This window comes from Vicia villosa, linkage group LG6 (genome assembly GCF_029867415.1).
Source record: "Vicia villosa cultivar HV-30 ecotype Madison, WI linkage group LG6, Vvil1.0, whole genome shotgun sequence".
NCBI classification, from domain to species: Eukaryota; Viridiplantae; Streptophyta; class Magnoliopsida; order Fabales; family Fabaceae; genus Vicia; species Vicia villosa.
The window spans coordinates 59,525,414-59,549,880 of NC_081185.1; the positions used below are offsets into that span (position 1 = coordinate 59,525,414).

Genomic DNA, 24,467 nt, shown 5'->3' on the forward strand with positions numbered 1-24,467 from the left:
AATTAATAATCATAATATTTATATTTATAATAATAAAACGAAACAAAAGTATTGTTTTTTTTTTTTTTTACAAAATAAAGACAATATTTGACCGTTGTCTTATTGATGTGCAAAATAAATATCTCAATAAACCGCTTATATTAGCCAATTATAATCCAATTTCAATATCAAAATACCTGTCATCGTACTATTGATTTTAATAATAATAATAATAATAATAATAATAATAATAAAGTTAATAGTAGACATATAGGAGAAAATACATTATTATACCTTTTACTTATTAATTTAACATCTAATCACATCCCTTCATTTTTATTATATGTGTCTTGGACTTTATTATACATACATTATTATATGACTATGACCAAACCATAATTCGAAACACAAATAGGGTATGCCTTTTTCCATTTTTTTAAATGGCAAAATTTATCATGCTATAGTACAACAACATTTATAAGAACTAGGATAAATTATTCTGCAGGTACCACCTTTCTTAAATCCGCTTTTAATACAATTTGTATTGCATTGTCCATAAGATGCACATTTACCATCTTGACATTTGATATCCATAAGGCTGTACTCACCCCTTGATAAACCTACAACCAAACAAACTTAATTATAGATCTTGTGTTCTTAAGTATATTGGAGTATGTAGATTGAATATCAAGTATACAACTAGAGAGAAAAAACAAACTTTTATTTACTACCCGAAAGCAACATCATAGAAATGAACGAAATCAAGCAAAAATAATATCGATTTAATAACACGAAGGCCATTTTAAAAAAGTTCTCCTTTTACTATTTTTCTTGTGAGATTTAGGACTCACACTCTTCCTTATATATACTATTTAACTGATTATTAGTAGGTAAAAAATATACTTTAAAGAAAAGAAATGTAACACCCCATACATAACTGACTAGTATATTATGCATGAAACGTTAAATTGATACTGAGTACATACAAAAGCTTTAGATATAGAAAGATCCATAATACAATACAACATGAAATTCCAATAAGAATTACAAAACATGTGTCTTCAGTGGATCTGCACAGCGGAAAATGAGATTTGACTAGGTCTCCGAGCCATCACCACTTTAAGCCGTCATTCCGAACCTGCTATCTGCCAAAAGCTACTAAACTGCACCTGAAAAAATATAAGTTGATTGGGGTGAGATTACTAAATCTCAGTGAGTCCTCCTATCCTATGGGTCCACTCGGTTCTACAGGGTACATGCATCAAAACCGAATCCACCATTGATCCGGGGTTTATCCTCACGTCCGGTACAAGTACGGAGAAACAAGGAATCATCCACCATTGGACAATTAATGCAGATATACAATTATATAAGCAACCAAGTATGCAAAACCCGCATCCATATACGGGGAATCCAGAAATACGTTAATACCACTACTAAGCTACTAACACACCCTCGGTGGGTTCACCCATACCTATTTGTCAAGAGACTCGCACAAGCAGCCTGCAAGAATGGTTAAACGGGCTCGCACAAGCCTACACGGCTGCAAGGTGACCTTTCCTAAGAGGCGACATCGTCCCATTAACCATCTGTACGCACGTGGTGTTAACAGCAAGTGCAACACGCCGTCTCGACGCATGAGCCCATCCGGGTAGGAACCTAATGATGTAGCCTACATGGCATCATTAGAGATGGTTTACCTGTTATGCGTAGGCTTACTTAGCCGCATAACGCCATCATACCGAGCACGCGAGTGTGTACACAGCAAGTGAGTAAAATGCCTCCAGACCTTCACAAGCACACTGCAACGGTAGTTCAGGTATGTGCCTCTGGGATCCATGATCAGGGCAGTCCCACGGACAACTCCAGGACCCACGGTACGAATCATAACTTAGTACCTGGTCTACTTCGATTCAGCATACACACACACATAAGCAAACGCTAAAGCACGCAAGCAGACAACCCCGATTGTTTAACCGAAACAATGGGCATCAATAGAATGATCATATTTCATCATAATATAGCATTCTTATTCCAGCATAACATAGCAGTTAGAAACAATGAGCTAGTTCAGTCTACTATACACAATTTACATAGTATTAGTGTCGCACTTTAACTAAAAGTATGTCAGATATACCGAAAAATAATATTTAGACACCAAGGCTAATTTTCCTAGATAGTACACTTTATTAGCTTTCTAACGGTATATGGTACGCGTCAAACGGGTACACGAAGTGGGAGTTATGAATTTTCGAAATTCTGAAAATTCTGCTCAGCATGCAGAGTAACGGGTTACTTCATTTCAAGTAACCGGTTACTTCAGCCCAGAATCCATTTTTTTTCACTTTTCGCTCCCAGGTAACCGGTTACCTCATCCAAGTAACCGGTTACTTCACCTGCAGAATCCCAAATTCTGCATTTTAAAGCTTCTAAACCAGTCTCAATACTTCTAATTGATTCTAAACATCACCTATATCATTTCCACGAATTTTAACATGCAACACTGATCAAGATATACCAGTCAATGACTAATCAAAAACAACTAACAATCAACACAATTAACATGTTAGTGACATGAATTTATGATTATCTCTCACAAAATCCCTAACCCCAATTATAAACCTAACATGCAAATTCCCCAAGCCACTATCTAAGGACTCACCTTGGATCAATGGAGCTTTAGATGATGAACATGCTGCAATTGAGTTCCTATCTTGACCAAAACTCCAACTCCAAACTCATCAAACCCGTAGCCCATTCTTCATCACATTCAGCATGCATGTCCTAACTTCAAACTAGTTTTTCTCCTTCAAAACAGAAGCTATAAATGTGAACCATAGGTGCAAATCGAAGAGAAATTCGTTAGCTTTCCAATGGGACCAGAATCGTTACGATCGGAGTTACGAGTTGAGAGATATACCTGATTTAGTGGAGGCTATTCTTAGAGTGCGAAAATGCAAATATGAATATGAGTTCCTCTTCCTCTTCCATGCCTTTAGTTCTTTTTTCTTCATAAAATTCTGAGTTGGATAATACTAACCCACCAAACATGCCCTTAGTCACATGCATCATTGTTACATGTCCAAAATGTCCCTCAACTATGTGACATTTACACCTTTGCCATTTAGTTTGTTTCCAACTAATATTCTTCCATCCCAACTAACTTTTCTCAAATTAGGGATTAAATTCATAAATCCTCCTTGGCACTTCATATATAATCTTGCTAGGATTAATGTGAGATATTTCATTCTCCTCCCCTTAAATTGAATTCGTCCTCGAATTTCTTCCGTTCACCAAGAAAACCAACTCTTCATATCTATCCAACCAAGAGAAAGAATGTTACTCACATTCCTCTTTAGATAATCCCACTACTCTGTCTGATGGTCATCCCATACGAAGAAACATAATCCGCCAAAATACTTACGTCCCACTATTCATGATCAGAAACTCTAATCCTCATGCAACCCATCTCTGCAGATACTTCGTCTTAACAAATATGGTACAAGACCTTTCCAAGGTCCTTGACCTTCACTGCTCTGCACTGAACCTCCAGAACTTCGAAAACTCTAATAATCCACTCATATCGGATATCCTTCGTTTCATCCTCTGGTGTGTTCACCCTCGTTCAACAAACATTACTGATTCACTCAGCTCCTTGAATTACTTCCCACTTGAGAATTACCGCCACAACGTCGCTTCTAGGATAACACTTCAAGTTATTCTCCACTCGAGTTCATACAATGTCATTAGGTGGTCTCCAAATTCCTTGGTCTTAACCTCTGGTTCCCAAAGTCTTAGGATGATTGTCCCAAATTTATCTTTACTTATACAACTGAATCTCCTTACTTTAACCCTTACTCCAGTTTAGACATAACAACTGTCACTGTAAACCGCGAAAGTGTAATCATCTTGCAACTATAGCCTTGACATTCGACAACTTCACATAAGATTCTACTGAGGAGAGGCGAAATTCAACGGATGACCTGTAACCATTGTCTAAGTCTTCCTGCACAATCGTAGTACACAAGACATAGCCACAAAGAACTTGCGCCAACTGAATGTCCTCTCTAGCCTTCAGCATTTCGACGGTCTGTTACTCAGTCCAACCCTTGTGACTGACAAGCTAAGATGATAACCTACGAACGTCGGACCGCATGCCATCCACAAAAATATATTCCCAAGCTGGTCCATTGACAACACCTCTCGAGTTTATGGTGGATCCTCAAGAGACTGGAATGGACGAAACGCTACTTCGACAATTTCCTTTAGAAAGATACTTTCATCCCAACATAAAATCCTACAAATAGTCCGTTCGTTCCTACCTCAGACTTATCTGATTCTTCCTTGATTCGTTGCGCTACTCTGATCCCAACAAGTCACACACCTTGAAATCCTCTGAGTCACATTACATCCAAAATTCACTTAGTTCCCATTAATACACAATAATTCCTTATCTACAGTCGTCCAAATACAACACGTGCCAGGACTCCATATACATCCATCATCGACTACTACTCTTCAAAGTTGCATACTCTCCAGAATCAAGCTTCTACTTATTATGCCATTCCATATAGTTCATCTACCACAACTTAGGTACACGATTCATCCTCAGGACATGAAACCCAAACACTCACTGACTTAGAGGTTCGTCCTTGTCACTGATTTCCACAGTGTACATCTGCTATGTTTTTCATTCCAACAAATCTTTGTTGCTCAACCGGTATATCGAACCCTTCACAACGTACTGCAACTCATGATAACTCTAGCAAATTTACACAACTTCTACCCAACCATACACCTTCATTCTCTTAGCGTAGTATCACCTCTGATAACTCGTGTGACTTACTGATATAATGATCCTCCCATAGCCACACTCTATTCACACAGTCATCTAATGTCTGTTCCACCTCTGACCTAAACTGACTTCCTCGGCGGCTGCATCCTTCATTTCGGTGCTCCTAACAGTCAGAGCGTAGCCACAATGCAAGAAATTGCACTTTGCACTTTGCACTTCGAACATCTCTCTTATAAACTCCTCAGAAGTTCTCAAACCAAAATGTCCATGCTTTACAAAGATTAACACTTCTCCACTCAGAGTATCTAGCAATACCTTACCAGACACATCACACATCAAGCCAATCCAAGATACAACTTGCATATTCCATCACCGGTCGCCAATGGTACATGATAGCCACTCACCATGCTGACCAGGATATCATGACCGCACATGAGTCCCACCCTAGACACTCATGCAAAATTTCCAACTTAACACTTCGAGAAACGAGAACGTCTGCAAGGTATAATCTGACTCTAACTCGCGCGAGCATGATCATTCAGAGTCTCTATAAGCATAGTATCGGGTCTTGATCCATCTCACCATCGCCTGTCTAGTCATTTATCTACTATCGAGCGCGACGTCTGGATCCTCATCCCACATACCTTATGAGAGTCTGGATCTGTGTCTCACGAGTGCCAATTCAGAATTCTACCTTGAGCTTCAGATCACCTTTGTCCCACACATGTCGGAAAAAGGATGACTCACGCATCTTGTGCACGATAGCGATACTGTGGCATTATACGAGTCTGGTAGTACCAACATGGTGGTCCAACTCCGAGGCCATGTATCCAGGTAATCTACCTCCGTGGCGTATAACGACCTCGACGCGTATCCTAAAGTCACAACCGACAAGTGTCTGAACAGGCCTCCAATAGGTTCATCGTTCCTCAAGTCCTTCGAATCACACTCTTCAGGATGCTAAAACCTAAGAGTGCTACACACCAAGGTTTACTTACTCGGAAAGCCAAAAATTCCAAGCACGAAGATTTGAAGTTCAACTTCGGATTACCATGCAGTGCGCGTACCCACTCGTCCCACGCATGCATGAGATTCCAAGGATAATTCAGTCCAGATAGGAATATTATGGTTCCGAACAACCAACTCAACTGCGATCATCCTACTGACGTTCCAGATAGGTCTTAGTCCTTACTCGCCTGAACGCCCAACGCCAAGCGTGGTTCTATGGCTTCACTCGGGGTCAGACGAACAACAACTAACAAGAACTTAGGTTACTGCATTTCACGTTTCTACATCATTTCATATTCTATCTAGCGTAGTTCTAGAACTTAAATATAAAATGATAAGAACAGAAATACATATCCTCTTCTATCGACCGGGTATTCAAGCCTCGCCCGATCGTAAGTTACCACACTCATACATTCCACCAACATCTACTAGGTAATTACTCTCGCTTAAGTACACCAAGCTGATTCAGAATCTAATACTTCACCCATTCAATTACTGTCCGTACCAGCGCAATCAGAAAGGTCTGACTTCTGCGTCCGCACTTCCAAAGGTCATTCTGTCCTATTAGCTCACCAATCATACTTAACACCGGCAACATCATCAATACTGAAATCCTACTAATTCACAGCTCAACACCTTCGGAGAATCTCACTTACAAGGCTCATACTCAATCCTATTGGATTTCCCTTGCTATTACCAAAACTTAGAGAAAGTTCACTTCGTTCAGTCGAAATCCTAGGGGTTCTAGTTGTCTCGATCCACTCTTTGACAGTTTGGGTATTACTCCTTTGCGTCAAACGCTGTCCTTAAGCTTGACGACTCCAATATCATCCACTTAAAATGTCCAACAATGCATTACTCATCCCACTCCAACAACTTAGGTTCACAACCTTGCAGGTTTTACGAGTCCTCGTGGCGGCTCTGCCGTAATTCTACTGTCTCACACTCAGTCGATGAGTTGATCAAGTTCAACAACTGAATGAGATTTCAGTAAAATCAGGCTAGCAACGCACACTTGAGAGGAGGAAAAAGGAATTGCTAGTGATGTCTCATGGCTCGGCCGAGAATCGACCTGCTCTGATACCAACTGTAACACCCCATACATAACTGACTAGTATATTATACATGAAACGTTAAATTGATACTGAGTACATACAAAAGCTTTAGATATAGAAAGATCCATAATACAATACAACATGAAATTCCAATAAGAATTACAAAACATGTGTCTTCAATGGATCTGCACAGCGGAAAATGAGATTTGACTAGGTCTCCGAGCCATCACCACTTTAAGCCGTCAATCCGAACCTGCTATATGCCAAAAGCTACTAAACTGCACCTGAAAAAATATAAGTTGATTGGGGTGAGATTACTAAATCTCAGTGAGTCCTCCTATCCTATGGGTCCACTCGGTTCTACAAGGTACATGCATCAAAACCGAATCCACCATTGATCCGGGGTTTATCCTCACGTCCCGTACAAGTACGGAGAAACAAGGAATCATCCACCATTGGACGATTAATGCAGATATACAATTATATAAGCAACCAAGTATGCAAAACCCGCATCCATATACGGGGAATCCAGAAGTACGTTAATACCACTACTAAGCTACTAACACACCCTCGGTGGGTTCACCCATGCCTATTTGTCAAGAGACTCGCACAAGCACCCTGCAAGAATGGTTAAACGGGCTCGCACAAGCCTACACGGCTGCGAGGTGACCTTGCCTAAGAGGCGACACCGTCCCATTAACCATCTGTACGCACGTGGTGTTAACAGCAAGTGCAACACGCCGTCTCGACGCATGAGCCCATCCGGGTAGGAACCTAATGATGTAGCCTACATGGCATCATTAGAGATGGTTTACCTGTTATGCGTAGGCTTACTTAGCCGCATAACGCCATCATACTGAGCACGCGAGTGTGTACACAGCAAGTGAGTAAAATGCCTCCAGACCCTCACAAGCACACTGCAACGGTAGTTCAGGTATGTGCCTCTGGGATCCATGATCAGGGCAGTCCCACGGACAACTCCAGGACCCACGGTCCGAATCGTAACTTAGTACCTGGTCTACTTCGATTCAGCATACACACACATAAGCAAACGCTAAAGCACGCAAGCATACAACCCCGATTGTTTAACCGAAACAATGGGCATCAATAGAATGATCATATTTCATCATAATATAGCATTGTTATTCCAGCATTACATAGCAGTTAGAAACAATGAGCTAGTTCAGTCTACTATACACAATTTACATAGTATTAGTGTCGCACTTTAACTAAAAGTATGTCAGATATACCGAAAAATAATATTTAGACACCAAGGCTAATTTTCCTAGATAGTACACTTTATTAGCTTTCTAACGGTATATGGTACGCGTCAAACGGGTACACGAAGTGGGAGTTATGAATTTTCGAAATTCTGAAAATTCTGCTCAGCATGCAGAGTAACGGGTTACTTCATTTCAAGTAACCGGTTACTTCAGCCCAGAATCCATTTTTTTTCACTTTTGCTCCCAGGTAACCGGTTACCTCATCCAAGTAACCGGTTACTTCACCTGCAGAACCCCAAATTCTGCATTTTAAAGCTTCTAAACCAGTCTCAATACTTCTAATTGATTCTAAACATCACCTATATCATTTCCACGAATTTTAACATGCAACACTGATCAAGATATACCAGTCAATGACTAATAAAAAACAACTAACAATCAACACAATTAACATGTTAGTGACATGAATTTATGATTATCTCTCACAAAATCCCTAACCCCAATTATAACCCTAACATGCAAATTCCCCAAGCCACTATCTAAGGACTCACCTTGGATCAATGGAGCTTTAGATGATGAACATGCTGCAATTGAGTTCCTATCTTGACCAAAACTCCAACTCCAAACTCATCAAACCCGTAGCCCATTCTTCATCACATTCAGCATGCATGTCCCAACTTCAAACTCGTTTTTCTCCTTCAAAACAGAAGCTATAAATGCGAAACATAGGTGCAAATCGAAGAGAAATTCGTTAGCTTTCCAATGGGACCAGAATCGTTACGATCGGAGTTACGAGTTGAGAGATATACCTGATTTAGTGGAGGCTATTCTTAGAGTGCGAAAATGCAAATATGAATATGAGTTCCTCTTCCTCTTCCATGCCTTTAGTTCTTTTTTCTTCATAAAATTCTGACTTGGATAATACTAACCCACCAAACATGCCCTTAGTCACATGCATCATTGTTACATGTCCAAAATGTCCCTCAACTAAGTGACATTTACACCTTTGCCATTTAGTTTGTTTCCAACTAATATTCTTCCATCCCAACTAACTTTTCTCAAATTAGGGATTAAATTCATAACTCCTCCTTGGCACTTCATTTATAATCTTGCTAGGATTAATGTGAGATATTACAAGAAATAAATTAATTTAACTTTTTTTAATATTTGCCTTATTTTAAGTTCATTTTTGAAAATAAAAAAAATAAAAAATATTTTCAAAAGTGTATTTTAGTCAAATGGATGGGCAATTTAATAAGTTGTATATTTGTTATTTTTATTGTGTAATTATGGCTTTTCTTGAAGGACAATTTATTTGGTCGGTAGTATGCAAAAATTTGAAATTTTAATACTTTACTTCATATACTTGATAAATGATTAATTTAAATATATATCTTTCCTATGACACTAAATTTATCCATTCATTTTTATAATTCTAATGGTCTATATTTATTCATTTAATGTTGAACTTGTTCAAATTAATTAATTCATTTATTTCCTTTATAAATATTAAATGATATTAGTTTTTCAATATGAAATCATAAATTTTATTATTATTTATATTATGTAAATTGTATGACGATAAGTTTTTTTTTTTGGAATTAAAAAATATCCAATAGTTTAACGGGTATAAATAACACTCTTTTAATATTATAATTACCATAATCAAGTAAAAACGTCAATTCATAATTGAAATTTAAAAACAATTTGTTTTAAAACATTAAACTATATTTATTTAGGTAGTAAAATTGTAACATAAATTAAAATTAGTGACTCTATACTGATAATCATAATATTTATATTTATAATAATAAAATGAAATAAAAGTATTGTTTTTTTTTTACAAAATAAAGACAATATTTGACCATTCTCTTATTGATGTGTGTAATACGGTGAACTGACTTTAAAGAAATGTCGCGGTAAGCAAGAGTCGCCACCGACTTTTATTTTATCCAATTGGAAAGGCAAAAAGAACAGGAAAGACCTTTGAAAGATTTTGAGTTCGGGGGGTAGGTTATACATAGGGAAGGTGTAAGGCACCCTTTGCATCCATGGTTATCCATGGGCTCTTAATTGCTTAGCTCACTTGTTTGTTTGAATTGTTTGAAAAATTTGAAGTGTTGTGTGTGAATAGTAAAAGATTTCGTTAAGGACTTTAGCTTGTAAATAAGCGTAGCCTTGTTCGAAAGCATTTGAAAAGGAGGTGTGAAAAGCATTTGAATTTGTTTGTATTGAGCAAGCAATTAAGAACTACCTACCCTAAGTTCGTCTTTCTTGTTCTTTAAGTCTTTCATTTGAAAGGGTCTATCCATACCAAGAGAGGGCAGGAAGTCTTTCAATTGGATGTGCGGGTCATCGAAGGGTCATCGAGAATAAAGAGGGTAGGTAATCTCGGGGAAGGATATAATAGTCATTTAGGCAACAATAAGGATACCTTAGCATTCGAAGGGACTATCACCATTTAATCGAGGCAACATCGAGGGACGAGATCATTTTGTTCGTAGGCAAATCGAAGGGACTATGATCTTTATATTGAGGGACTATGATGATTTTATCGAAGGCAACAGGTGCTAAGGTATCCCTACATCCGAGAGACTTGACTATTTTATCGAAAGGCAGCAATAGAGGAGATTACCTCAAAGGTGTGTGGGTGCAACAATCATGTGATTCTGATTCAATTATATTATCTTGTAAATTAGTGATCTAGATTTAGTTAATAGTCTTGCCACTCCCTATTGTTACTAACCACGCAATTAATATCATGCAGAAAAATAAAGTGCGGAAATTAAAATTTCCTACGCTATTACAAGGCTTCGGGGAGGGGGGTTACATAACCAAAATGGAAAAGGCAGAAAATAAATGCAGAAAATAAACCTACAACTATTACAAGGCTTTGGGGTAGTTACATAATAATTAATAAAATATGCGGAAAACAAAAAGCCTAATTACTATTACAACCCTTAGCAGTTACATAATAATAAAACTACTAAAAATAAAATACGGAAATAAAAATCCTAATTACTATTACAACCACGAAACAAATACATAATAATAATAAAATATGAATAAAAATCGGAGGATCGAGAAGTAGGGATGAAAAGAAGAGAATTAGAAAGGATTTAATGTTAATTAAAATCTAAATCTAAATTATTTATAAAAATACACTTAAATCTAATTAATTAATGAAAATAAATCTAATTATCTAATTATGTACAAATTAAATCTAATCTAATTAAACCTCTAATTGATTTTAATTATTAAATCTAAAAAATCTAATCAAATCCTAGTTACTAAATCAATCAAAATTATGTTAAAAATAAAATCAATAAAACTTAAATCTAATTATTTTAAAAAATATTCTAATTACTAAATCTAATCTCATCTAATCTAATTAAATTTTAAATTGAAAGTTAGTATTAATTAAAAAATATAATCAAATCCTAATTATAGTTAATTAAAATAAATGTTAAGACAGTTAAATCAAATTAACTATTAAAACTAAATATTTTTGTGATTTTATGACTTTATGAGAATTGAATGAATTAAACAACCTAATTACTAAAATTAAATTAATTAAACAAAAAGGTAAAAGAAAAAATAATTAGTAGTCTAAATCCTAATCCTAGTCCTAATTAGTTATGGATTGATTTTATTTATGTGGTTAAATAAAGAAAATTGTAGAGAAAGAAAATAGAAGAAAAAATTGACAAAAAGAAAGGGTAAACTTGAGGGTCGAACCCGAGTTGGGAAGGTGACTGACGCTTGTATCCCACTTGCTGTGCCAGCGTGCTTTTGGTGTTAGTGGATGGATCGTCGGCGGTTAAGGCGTGAAAGAGTGATGCGGATCCGGTTGATTCGGTGGTTCTGACTGAGTTCTGCTTCTCTTTTGTTTTCCTCTTCTACGTCTTTGGTAGATTATTTTCCATGTGATTTCATATTCTTCCCTATATGTATTCTCTCTTCTCCATTCACACAAACAAAATCAAATCAAAAGAAAACAACACTTTCAGAACAATAATCATGGCCATCAATTGAACCAATAAAAAGCTAACAAAAAAAATATAAATAAACAATAACACCTGAGGGCTTCGATGGCGGTTTGTGAAGGAAAGATGCGTGTTGAACCACTCGGTTCTACAATGAGAGGAAGATGTAAGTTCTTGAGTTTCTTTTTGAAAGTGTTCTTGATGTTCTTCAACAAGCTATGAAGTTGTTATGGTATTCATGAGAGATGAAGTTTGATCTTATAGAGAATGAGGAGAAAATAATTTTTGTGTTTGTGAGAAGAGAGAGAGTGAGAATAAGGGTTAGAAAGTTGTTGTGAATGCCTAATGTGTAAAAACTAGTGATATTTATAGTGTAACTTAGGTTAACAAATATGGAATAAAAAAATCAAATATTAACTATTCATTAAAAGCTCAAATCAAAAATAATTTGATTATGATCTTTTAAATGATTAACTAATATTTTCTTAAAAAGATTTTTACTTGTTATACCATTAGAACAAATAAAATTAAAAACTTCCTTTTTTGGATTTTTTGAATATTTTATGATTTTTGGTGATTTTTTGACTAAAAAATGCATAAAAGTGAAAATTGACTATTTTAAAAAATGCCTATTTAATTAGTGCGGAAATTAAATTAAAATAATAAAAAATGCAATTTTTATGATTTTTTAATAATGGAAATAAAGTTTGAATTAAAATTAGAAAACAAATATAAAGAGAGAAATGTTAGAAGTGAGACTCGAGCTTGGGACTTCTCGCTCATGTACCTTTTAACCTCAAATCCTTACCAATTGTGCTACGTCACTTGACGTTTGAAAATGTATGAGGGTAAATTTTGGGGTATGACAGCTGCCCCTGTTCAATCTTCTTAAACCTGAAGATGTAGATTGGCCCGTGTGCCTGTTGGAATCTGAAGGTGGAAGAGGATTGAACACTAGAATACCCAGGAAATTTGCCCTTGCCGAGATAGGGTCTTTTGGTTGGAGATGGGCTTAAAGATACCATCAAGACAGAGAATTGTCGGAGATGGGCTTAAAGATGCCATCCAGTTTGATAGACTTAGGAGTCAGACTACGTCGTACGTTAGATCGTATCTGAAGGATATGCTTAGGATGAGTCATACGTTGGACTGGAGGATGTACTTAGGACGAGTCGTACGTTAGACCGAAGGATGGTTCGTGCGTTAGACCAGGTCCAATTTGCATCGATAGATGTCTTGAAAGCCGTGCGTTAGGCTGAGGGATGGGTCGTGCGTTAGACCGGATCCAATTTGCATTTGATAAATATCTGGAAAGCCGTGCGTTAGGCTAGAGGATGGGTTGTGCGTTAGACCAGATCCAATTGCATTGGTAGATGTCTGGAAAGCCGTGCGTTAGGCTGGAGGATGGGCCGTGCATTAGTCTGGATCCAATTTGCATCAGTAGATGTTTGGAAAGTCGTGCGTTAGGCTGGAGGATGGGTCGTGCGTTAGACCGGATCCAATTTGCACTGGTAGATGTCTGGAAAGCCGTGCGTTAGGCTGGAGGATGTGTCGTGTGTTAGACCGGATCCAATTTGCATTGGTAGATGTTTGGAAAGTCGTGCGTTAGGCTGAAGGACGAGTCGTGCGTTAGACCAGATCCCATGTTTTTGAGAAGTATCAGAATGAGCCATACGTTAGGCTACATCTGAGCTTAGAAGTGTTTGTTGGACATGGGCTTACAGATGCCATCTAGATGTTGGAAGTATGAAGTGGGCTTTAAGATGCCACCTGTCTTGATAAGTTTTTGAAAGTCAGAATGAGTCACACGTTAGACTATATCTGAACTTGAAGTGTTGAGAAGTGGTTGTTGAATATTGATCGTGTCATTACCGTTCGTGGTAAATGAGATTTTGGAAGGTCGATCATGTCAGCACTGTTCGTAGTAATTGAATTAGATCTTGGAAAGATGATCGTGTCAACACCGTTCGTGATGATAGAATTAGATCTTTGAAGGTTGATCATGTCAGTACCGTTCGTAGTAACTGAATTAGATCTTGGAAAGATGACTGTGTCTACACCGTTCGTGATTATAGAATTAGATCTCTTGTCGTGTCAGAACCGTTTGTGGCAACTGAATTAGATTTAGGAAAGATTTGATCGTGTCCACACCGTTCGTGATGATGAAATTAGATCTCTGAGAGTCGACCGTGTCAGTACCGTTCGTAGTAACTGAATTAGATCTTTGAAAATGATCGTGTCTACACCGTTCGTGAGGATAGAATTAGATCTTTGAGCGTTGATTGTGTCAGTACCGTTCGTAATATCTGAATTAGATCTTGGAAGATGATCGTGTCTACACCGTTCGTGATGATAGAATTAGATCTCTTGTCGTGTCAGCACCGTTCGTAGTGTAGATGTTGTTGATTGGCTGTAATTTTTGGTAAAACTCATTGTGATATTATCATGTCAAAACTGATGTCATGACATGCATTCTACTGTAGTGAAGTCTTTATTAGTGCAGGCCTTTACCTGATGTCAAGGCCGATGTCATGACATCCGTAGCTGTTACATCTTATTCTGTTACTAATTCTGTTTGTGTGATCTGTTAAGATCCTATGCGCCTTACTTGGAAATATTGGACTGCGCCTTACTTGGAAATATTAGATTATGATATGTTTGATCTTTTCAAGGACGTCTTTAATTGCTCTTACTTTGGTTCCTTGATTTGTGGAAATTAGTTTAATTAGGTTAAATACTAATTTGGATCCAAGGCCCAGCTGTTGCGTTTTGAAGGCTATATATATTATGAAGAAGCTGCAGTCCGTGCACAGATTTTCTAAGAGAAGTTTTAAGAGGTTTTCGTTATTAGGGTTTTTAAGTTCTAGCTTTCTTGTGAGCCAAACAATCATCATGATGATTGTCTTGGTCTAGGTGTTTTTGTTTGAGTTGTAAGAGGTACTTGAAGCTTTTAAGCAAGAGTACCATTGTACTTGATTGAAGCTTTTAAGCAAGATCAAGTTGTGTCCTTGAAGTGTGTCTTCTATTCATATTCGTTGAGTGTTATTCATCACTGCTGTGATTGAGGGGGAGTGAGTGGAATCTCTGATCTAAGTAGTATTAGGTTGAAGTTGCATTGGGTAGATATTAAGTGAAAGGTGTAATCTTGAACTGGATTACTCTAAATTGATACTACTTATAGTGGACTTCCTCCCTGGCTTGGTAGCCCCCAGATGTAGGTGTGTTTGCACCGAACTGGGTTAACAACTCTCTTGTGTTGTTTGTTATTTGTTTGTTTCTTTCTTGTTCATTGGTTTAAAATTATTCAGATAGTAGTTTCGTGACATCCTATTCGACATCACGTATCTGACTCCAGAATTTCAATTGGCATCAGAGCAGGCACCCTGCCTGTTTTTCTTACTGGGTGAGATCTAGGGACAGCACTTTCTGGTACTATGGACAAGGAAGGTGGTGGATTTGTGAACAGACCACCCATTCTGGATGGATCTAATTATGATTATTGGAAACCTCGTATGGTGGCTTTTCTGAAATCCTTGGATAGTAAAGCATGGAGAGCTGCAAACAAAGGATGGGAACATCCTGTCACTACTGGAAAAGATGGCAAGTCATCCCTTAAACCTGAGGAAGAATGGAGCAAAGATGAGGAGGAGCTGGCTCTTGGCAACTCTAAAGCTTTAAATGCTCTATTCAATGGAATTGACAGGAATATATTCAGACTAGTACACCATTGTGAACTAGCCAAAGATGTTTGGGATACCCTCAGAACTACTCATGAAGGTGTAACACCCCTTTTCTAACCCCAAATATATCATACAATTAACAGAGTAAGCATGCATAAAGGAAAAGGGCGTCACATGTTATTTCCATCACAATGAAAACCTAAGGCAAAACATCCAACATTCTTAATATGCAAAGATCATATTTGTAACACAATGTAAATTTTATACTTTCATACTTATGCATAAACGCTTGCGGAAAAACAATTTAATTGCTATTAAAATTTCAATGAATATATCCCATACTATATTCATCTACCAAATTCAAATTAACATCCAATCCACAATTTTGGCTACATAGCCTTAAACAACATATCCGAGATCTCAAACAAATATATCCGAATATCCAACAAAACATAGAGAATAGCAATACCCAAACATAAGCATAAGACTACAATAAAATCCCCCCAAGTGTTACATGATCAGAGCATATGACTCGCTACCTAATCCAATAACAAACTCAGGAGCTCCTCGGCTAAATCCTCGGACAAGCTACTACTCGTCGGAACCTGCACGTTACCAACGAAGGATAACATTCAAACAGAAGGGTGAGAATTCAACTTCTTATAGAAAACATAATAATGGGAAATGTAAACATAAACAAGCAAACATTTCACTATTCATCACACTTCTCAAGTAGGCAATTCACATATCATATACCAATCATCACTCCAAAACAAATCACATGTATACAAGACAATCACATAACACACAATGTGACTCGAGATGCAACAAATGTGACTCAATGCATGTGGTACCCAATGTGAATCCAATGTTTCACCGCTTTCCGATTCAATGTTTAGAATCCAAGCCACGCTTCCGATCTGGACAAGATCAAAGCCAATACGCCTATCTCCAATTAAGGATCACGTCTTCTACGCCTATTTCCAATTAAGGATCAACGTCTCTTACCATGTGAACCCAAGTTTCACCGCTTCCACAATAAAGCCGACCATGCTATGAATGTATGTACAAATACCAACAAATTATGCAATTAAGATTATCTCATCAATCTTAACTCACCGCATAACACCACAATCCAACTCTATGAATTATCCACCATTTGTACACAACATTCACAACACAATTAACAAATTCAATAAGGCATAACAAACATCATATATCCAATCACACACATCATGATTACCTCTACACAAAGTGTTTCCAACGATGGATATACATCACATACTAACATAACGCACATAAGGCAATTACACATCATTCCATTCAATAACATCACAATTAATCAATCAAGTACAATTAAATCCTATACTATCATATATAATATCACGATAGCTTTCCAACGCTTCGAACGGCACATAAAACGGAGTTTCGGATCAAAAGTTATGGCCTTTCAAAGTTTAGAAAAAGTGCTGTAAAACAGGGTTCGCGGCGCTAACAGGGTTCGCGGCGCAAACTGAGCGAGTTCAAAAATCCCAAACTTTCTGCCAAGCAGTTCGCGGCGCGCACAAGGGATCGCGGCGCGAACTGAGCAGATCCAGTTTTTCCCAAGTTTCTGCCAAGAGGTTCGCGGCGCGCACAAGGGATCGCGGCGCGAACTGGCGATTTCAGAAAACCCCAAAACCCAAAAACAACATACGAATCTCATTCAAAAACCTCTAAACTTAACCCAAATCAAATTGGAAAACATCACACATTACGAACAACCACAGAATACATGATATAAACACAAAGACAACACATATTATGGGTCTTATAACATCATACCATCATCAAACATCAACTAGGCACATTTCAAATCATCAATTCTTGTATTTATTCATAAAAACCTAACTTTTCTATGTTTCCATGAGATTGCAAAGATGAAGAGATAATCACAACAAAACACATTACCCAATCATATAGCCTATAAGAACTTGTATTCAAACCCTTACCTTTTGAATTTCTCCTTCTAACTTCAAGAATCTACAATCCTCTTCTCTTCTCTCTTCTACTCTTTTGCCTCTTTTCTCTTCTCTACTTTTCTTTCTATCTTTCTATCTAATTTAGGTTAACTCATAACATTATCTCTAACTCTCATTATCTCATTTGGGCTTAACCCACCTAATACTCTTTCTCACTCAACTAGGCCCATTTAACTAGTTCCAAATAAAATTCTACCACTTATTAATTAGGTAAATAACACATTACCACAAAATCAAATAATTATTATTCAAACAATAATTAAATAAACACACAAACCATACCAATTATCAAATAATCCTAATTAATTAAAATATAATAAAAATAGGATGTTACAACTCTCCCCCACTTAAAAGATTTTCGGCCTCGAAAATTACCTCAAACAAACAACTCCGGATACGATTCCTTCATCTTATCCTCGAGTTCCCAAGTGATATTACCATTGGCGACTCCACCCCATATCACTTTCACCAAAGCAATCTCCTTACCACGAAGCTTCTTCACCTCTCGATCTTCAATTCGCATAGGTGATGTATCAACCGTCAAATTATCTTTCACTTGAACATCATCTAATTGAACAACATGCGATGGATCCGGAATGTACCTCCTCAATTGAGACACATGGAACACATCGTGAAGATTAGAAAGAGACGGTGGCAATGCAATCCGATATGCCACTTCACCTACTCTCTCCGAAATCTGATAAGGACCAATGAAATGCGGCGTCAACTTACGCGACTTTAATGCTCTACCAACACCCGTTATTGGCGTAACTCGAAGAAACACATGATCATCTTTCTCAAACTCAAGAGTCTTCCTCCTCTTATCATGGTAACTCTTCTGACGACTTTGAGAAGCCTTCATCTTCTCTTGAATCATCTTAATCTTATCCGTAGTTTCTTGAATTAACTCGGGTCCAACCACAGCACTCTCTCCCGATTCATACCAACACAAAGGAGTTCTACACCTTCTACCATAAAGTGCCTCAAAAGGTGCCATTCCAATACTCGAATGGAAACTGTTGTTATACGTAAACTCAACCAAAGGTAAGAAACTATCCCAATTTCCTCCTTGTTCCAAAACACAAGACCTTAAAAGATCTTCAAGCGACTGAATAGTTCTCTCTGATTGACCATCAGTTTGCGGATGATACGCCGAACTCAAACGCAACTTCGTACCCAAAGCACTTTGCAAACCCCCCCCAAAATCTAGAAGTGAACCTTGGATCTCTATCCGAAACGATACTTGACGGAATACCATGTAAACACACAATCTTCTCAATGTATAACTTAGCAAGTCTTTCCATCGGATAATCCATCCTCATCGGAATAAAATGAGCACATTTCGTCAATCTATCCACAACGACCCAAATTGCCTCGCAATTACTCGATGTCCTTGGCAAACCCGAAACAAAATCAATAGAGATACTATTCCACTTCCACTCGGGAATAGATAATGGTTGCATCAAACCAGACGGCTTTTGATGTTCAATCTTCGACTTTTGACAAGTCAAACACGAATAAACATACTCCGCTATATCCTTCTTCATACCTTGCCACCAAAACATTTTCCTCAAGTCTTGATACATTTTAGTAGCACCGGGATGAATACTCAAACCACTTCTATGCCCTTCCTCAAGAATTCTCTTCCTCAAATCCATAACATCCGGGATACAAACTCGATCACGACATCTCACAATGCCATTCTCGTCAATCCGAAAATCACCACCTTTACCTTGGTTAATCAATGTAATAATGTCAACCAATTTTAAATCCGATTTCTGACCTTCTCTAATCTCATCCAAAATACCACTCGTAAGCTTTAACATACCAAGCTTAACACACGTAGTCGTCGCTTCACAAACCAAACTCAAATCCCTAAATTGCTCCAACAATTCCAATTCTCGAATCATCAACATAGACATATGTAATGATTTTCCACTCAATGCATCGGCTACAACATTCGCTTTTCCAGGATGGTAGTTCAAACTAAAATCATAATCCTTCAAGAATTCCAACCATCTTCGTTGCCTCATATTCAACTCTTTCTGATCAAACAAATACTTTAAACTCTTGTGATCACTGAAAACATCAAACCTTGAACCAAACAAATAATGCCTCCAGAGTTTCAACACAAACACAACGGCGGCCAACTCTAAATCATGTGTCGGATAATTCCTCTCATGAACTTTAAGTTGCCTTGAAGCATAAGCTACCACTTGCCCTTTTTGCATTAAAACACCTCCCAAACCCAACAATGAAGCATCACAATACACCACAAACGGTTCAAACGGATCTGGAAAAATCAAAATAGGAGCAGAAGTCAACCTTCTCTTAAGCTCTTGAAAATTCGATTCACATTGCGAAGTCCAAATGAAAGCTTGACCCTTCCTAGTCAAAAATGTCAACGGCAAAGATAACTTAGAAAACCCTTCAATGAACTTCCTATAATAACCAGCCAAACCAAGAAAAATTCTAATCTCGGAAACAGACTTAGGAGCTTCCCATTGAGATATAGCTTCAATCTTTGACGGGTCAACAAAAATACCTCCACTAGAGATCACATGGCCAAGAAAACTCACTTCCTTTAACCAAAATTCACACTTAGAAAGCTTAGCAAACAACTTCTTCTCTTTCAACACTGATAATACAATTCTCAAATGCTCAGCATGATCATCTTCACTCTTAGAATAGATCAAAATATCATCAATGAATACAACCACAAACTGATCCAGATAATCATGAAAAATCCTATTCATATACTCCATGAATACACCAGGTGCATTAGTCACACCAAACGGCATAACAGAATACTCATAATGACCATACCTTGTCCTAAAAGCAGTCTTCTGAATATCCTCCGCCTTCACACGAATCTGATGATACCCAGACCTCAAATCAATCTTGCTAAACACACAAGCTCCAACCAACTGATCCATCAAATCATCAATCCTTGGAAGTGGATACTTGTTCTTAATCGTTACTTTGTTCAATTGCCTATAATCAACACAAAGCCTCATAGAACCTTACTTCTTCTTAACCAACAAAACAGGTGCACCCCACGGCGATACACTAGGACGAATAAACTTCTTCTCCAACAAATCCTCAAGTTGACTCTTCAACTCTTTCAACTCAGAAGCAGACATCCTATAAGGAGCCATCGATACAGGACTAGTTCCAGGAACTAAATCAATCGAAAACTCAACTTCACGTTCCGGCGGTAAATCACTTATATCTTCAGGAAATACCTCCGCAAAATCACAAACTATTGGCAATTCCTCAATGGTCCTTTTCTCATGCACATCTAAGGTTGCCAATAACATAAACAACTCAGCCCCATCTTGAACAGATTCACCAACTTGCTTCGCAGACAAAAACAAATCTTCCTTAACACTAATCTCAGGAAAGATAACCGTCTTGTCAAAACAGTTGATATACACACGATTAAATTCTAACCAATTCATACCCAAAATCACATCAAGTTGCTCTAACGGAAGACAAACCAAATCAATCCCAAAATCCCTACCAAAAATACTCAAAGGACAATTCAAGCACACAAAAGAAGTAGACACAGAACCCATAACAGGTGTATCAATAACCATACGTCTATGCATATCAGATAACACAAGATTCAATCTCTTAGCACAATCCAAAGAAATGAAAGAATGTGTCGCACCGGTATCAATAATAGCAATCAAAGGTGTACCATTAATGAAGCACGTACCTTGGATTAGCCTATCATCGGTAGAAGCCTCCGCTCCAGACAATGCAAACACTTTCCCTTTCGCTTGTTCCTTCTTTGGCTTATCACATTTGGTGCTAATGTGACCTTGCTCACCACAGTTGTAACAAGTCACACTCGAACCAACTCCACACTTGTTTGCCTTGTGACCAATCTTGCCACACTTGAAGCATGTCACAGAATCCTTACCACAATCAACAGCACGATGACCTTCACTACCACATTTGAAGCACTTAAGAGGAGTAGAAGTTCCTCCCCCACTTGACTTCTTGCCAAAACCAAATTGTTTCTTCTTATCATCATACGGTTTCCCACGAAATTGACCTTTCTTCTCATTCATAGTCTTGTAGTGAGAAGCACTCTCCCTACTATCCCCATCATAGATACGACTCTTGTTAACCAACTCCGTAAAATGAGTAATTTGTTGGTAACCAATCGCCTTCTTAATATCATGTCTCAAACCATTCACAAACTTCAAACACTTAGATATCTCTGCATTCATAGTATTGTAGTGAGGACAATACTTGATAAGCTCTTGAAATCTAGCAACATATACAGCAACAGTACCATTTCCTTGCTTCAACTCAAGGAATTCCACTTCTTTCTTTCCACGGCAATCTTCTGGAAAATAGTTTTCCAAAAACGAATCGCGGAAAAGATCCCAAGTAACTTGAGTACCCTCCTCATCAAATCTCTGAGCCATATTGCCCCACCAATCTTCAGCTTCCTTTTCCAGCATGTGAGTACCAAACTGCACTCTCTGAGCATCGGTGCAATTCATGACCCGAAAAATCTTCTCAATCGCCTTCAACCAAGCTTGAGCTTTATCCGGTTCATGCTCACCCTCAAATGTAGAAGGATTGTTCCTCTGGAACTTCCCCAAAGCACGATACTCATCATCATCACCATTCCGATTTCCAGCATTAGCTTGAGGAATTTGACCAAGAGATCCAGCCAACATCCTCAATGCTTCAGCAATGGCATCATCATTCCTTCCAGCATCCATCGTCCTACGACAACCAACAACCCAAAACAAACAAAACAGTATCGATCGTGTCAGATACACAAATCTAATACAACGGAATTAAAGACATTAACGACTCTGACCAACTGGTCGACCATGCTCTGATACCACTAATGTAACACCCCTTTTCTAACCCCAAATATATCATACAATTAACAGAGTAAGCATGCATAAAGGAAAAGGGCGTCACATGTTATTTCCATCACAATGAAAACCTAAGGCAAAACATCCAACATTCTTAATATGCAAAGATCATATTTGTAACACAATGTAAATCTCATACTTTCATACTTATGCATAAACGCTTGCGGAAAAATAATTTAATTGCTATTAAAATTTCAATGAATATATCCCATACTATATTCATCTACCAAATTCGAATTAACATCCAACCCACAATTTTGGCTACATAGCCTTAAACAACATATCCGAGATCTCAAACAAATATATCCGAATATCCAACAAAACATAGAGAATAGCAATACCCAAACATAAGCATAAGACTACAATAAAATCCCCCCAAGTGTTACATGATCAGAGCATATGACTCGCTACCTAATCCAATAACAAACTCAGGAGCTCCTCGGCTAAATCCTCGGACAAGCTACTACTCGTCGGAACCTGCACGTTACCAACGAAGGATAACATTCAAACAGAAGGGTGAGAATTCAACTTCTTATAGAAAACATAATAATGGGAAATGTAAACATAAACAAGCATACATTTCACTATTCATCACACTTCTCAAGTAGGCAATTCACATATCATATACCAATCATCACTCCAAAACAAATCACATGTATACAAGACAATCACATAACACACAATGTGACTCGAGATGCAACAAATGTGACTCAATGCATGTGGTACCCAATGTGAATCCAATGTTTCACCGCTTTCCGATTCAATGTTTAGAATCCAAGCCACGCTTCCGATCCGGACAAGATCAAAGCCAATACGCCTATCTCCAATTAAGGATCACGTCTTCTACGCCTATTTCCAATTAAGGATCAACGTCTCTTACCATGTGAACCCAAGTTTCACCGCTTCCACAATAAAGCCGACCATGCTATGAATGTATGTACAAATACCAACAAATTATGCAATTAAGATTATCTCATCAATCTTAACTCACCGCATAACACCACAATCCAACTCTATGAATTATCCACCATTTGTACACAACATTCACAACACAATTAACAAATTCAATAAGGCATAACAACCATCATATATCCAATCACACACATCATGATTACCTCTACACAAAGTGTTTCCAACGATGGATATACATCACATACTAACATAACGCACATAAGGCAATTACACGTCATTCCATTCAATAACATCACAATTAATCAATCAAGTACAATTAAATCCTATACTATCATATATAATATCACGATAGCTTTCCAACGCTTCGAACGGCACATAAAACGGAGTTTCGGATCAAAAGTTACGGCCTTTCAAAGTTTAGAAAAAGTGCTGTAAAACAGGGTTCGCGGCGCTAACAGGGTTCGCGGCGCAAACTGAGCGAGTTCAAAAATCCCAAACTTTCTGCCAAGCAGTTCGCGGCGCGCACAAGGGATCGCGGCGCGAACTGAGCAGATCCAGTTTTTCCCAAGTTTCTGCCAAGAGGTTCGCGGCGCGCACAAGGGATCGCGGCGCGAACTGGCGATTTCAGAAAACCCCAAAACCCAAAAACAACATACGAATCTCATTCAAAAACCTCTAAACTTAACCCAAATCAAATTGGAAAACATCACACATTACGAACAACCACAGAATACATGATATAAACACAAAGACAACACATATTATGGGTCTTATAACATCATACCATCATCAAACATCAACTAGGCACATTTCAAATCATCAATTCTTGTATTTATTCATAAAAACCTAACTTTTCTATGTTTCCATGAGATTGCAAAGATGAAGAGATAATCACAACAAA

The 24,467-nt window shown here is 37.8% G+C and overlaps 1 protein-coding gene and 1 long non-coding RNA gene across 2 annotated transcripts; both read right to left on the bottom strand.

Annotated features, from left to right (window-relative positions):
* Positions 1 to 6,913: 6,913 nt before the first annotated feature.
* LOC131611570 (uncharacterized) lies at positions 6,914 to 8,966 on the bottom strand. Its single transcript, XR_009287004.1, has 3 exons — positions 8,870 to 8,966; positions 8,612 to 8,770; positions 6,914 to 7,121 (listed from the first exon to the last, which is right to left on the bottom strand). It is a non-coding gene; the product is annotated as an uncharacterized LOC131611570 (long non-coding RNA).
* Positions 8,967 to 20,806: 11,840 nt separating this feature from the next.
* On the bottom strand, positions 20,807 to 23,650 carry LOC131613730 (uncharacterized; the record flags this gene model as incomplete). The annotated part of the gene is made up of 2 exons (XM_058885376.1): positions 23,646 to 23,650; positions 20,807 to 22,028 (listed from the first exon to the last, which is right to left on the bottom strand). Coding segments are annotated over exons 1-2 (1,227 nt in total), but the record flags the coding sequence as incomplete, so codon positions are not given.
* Between the last annotated feature and the right edge of the window lie 817 nt (positions 23,651 to 24,467).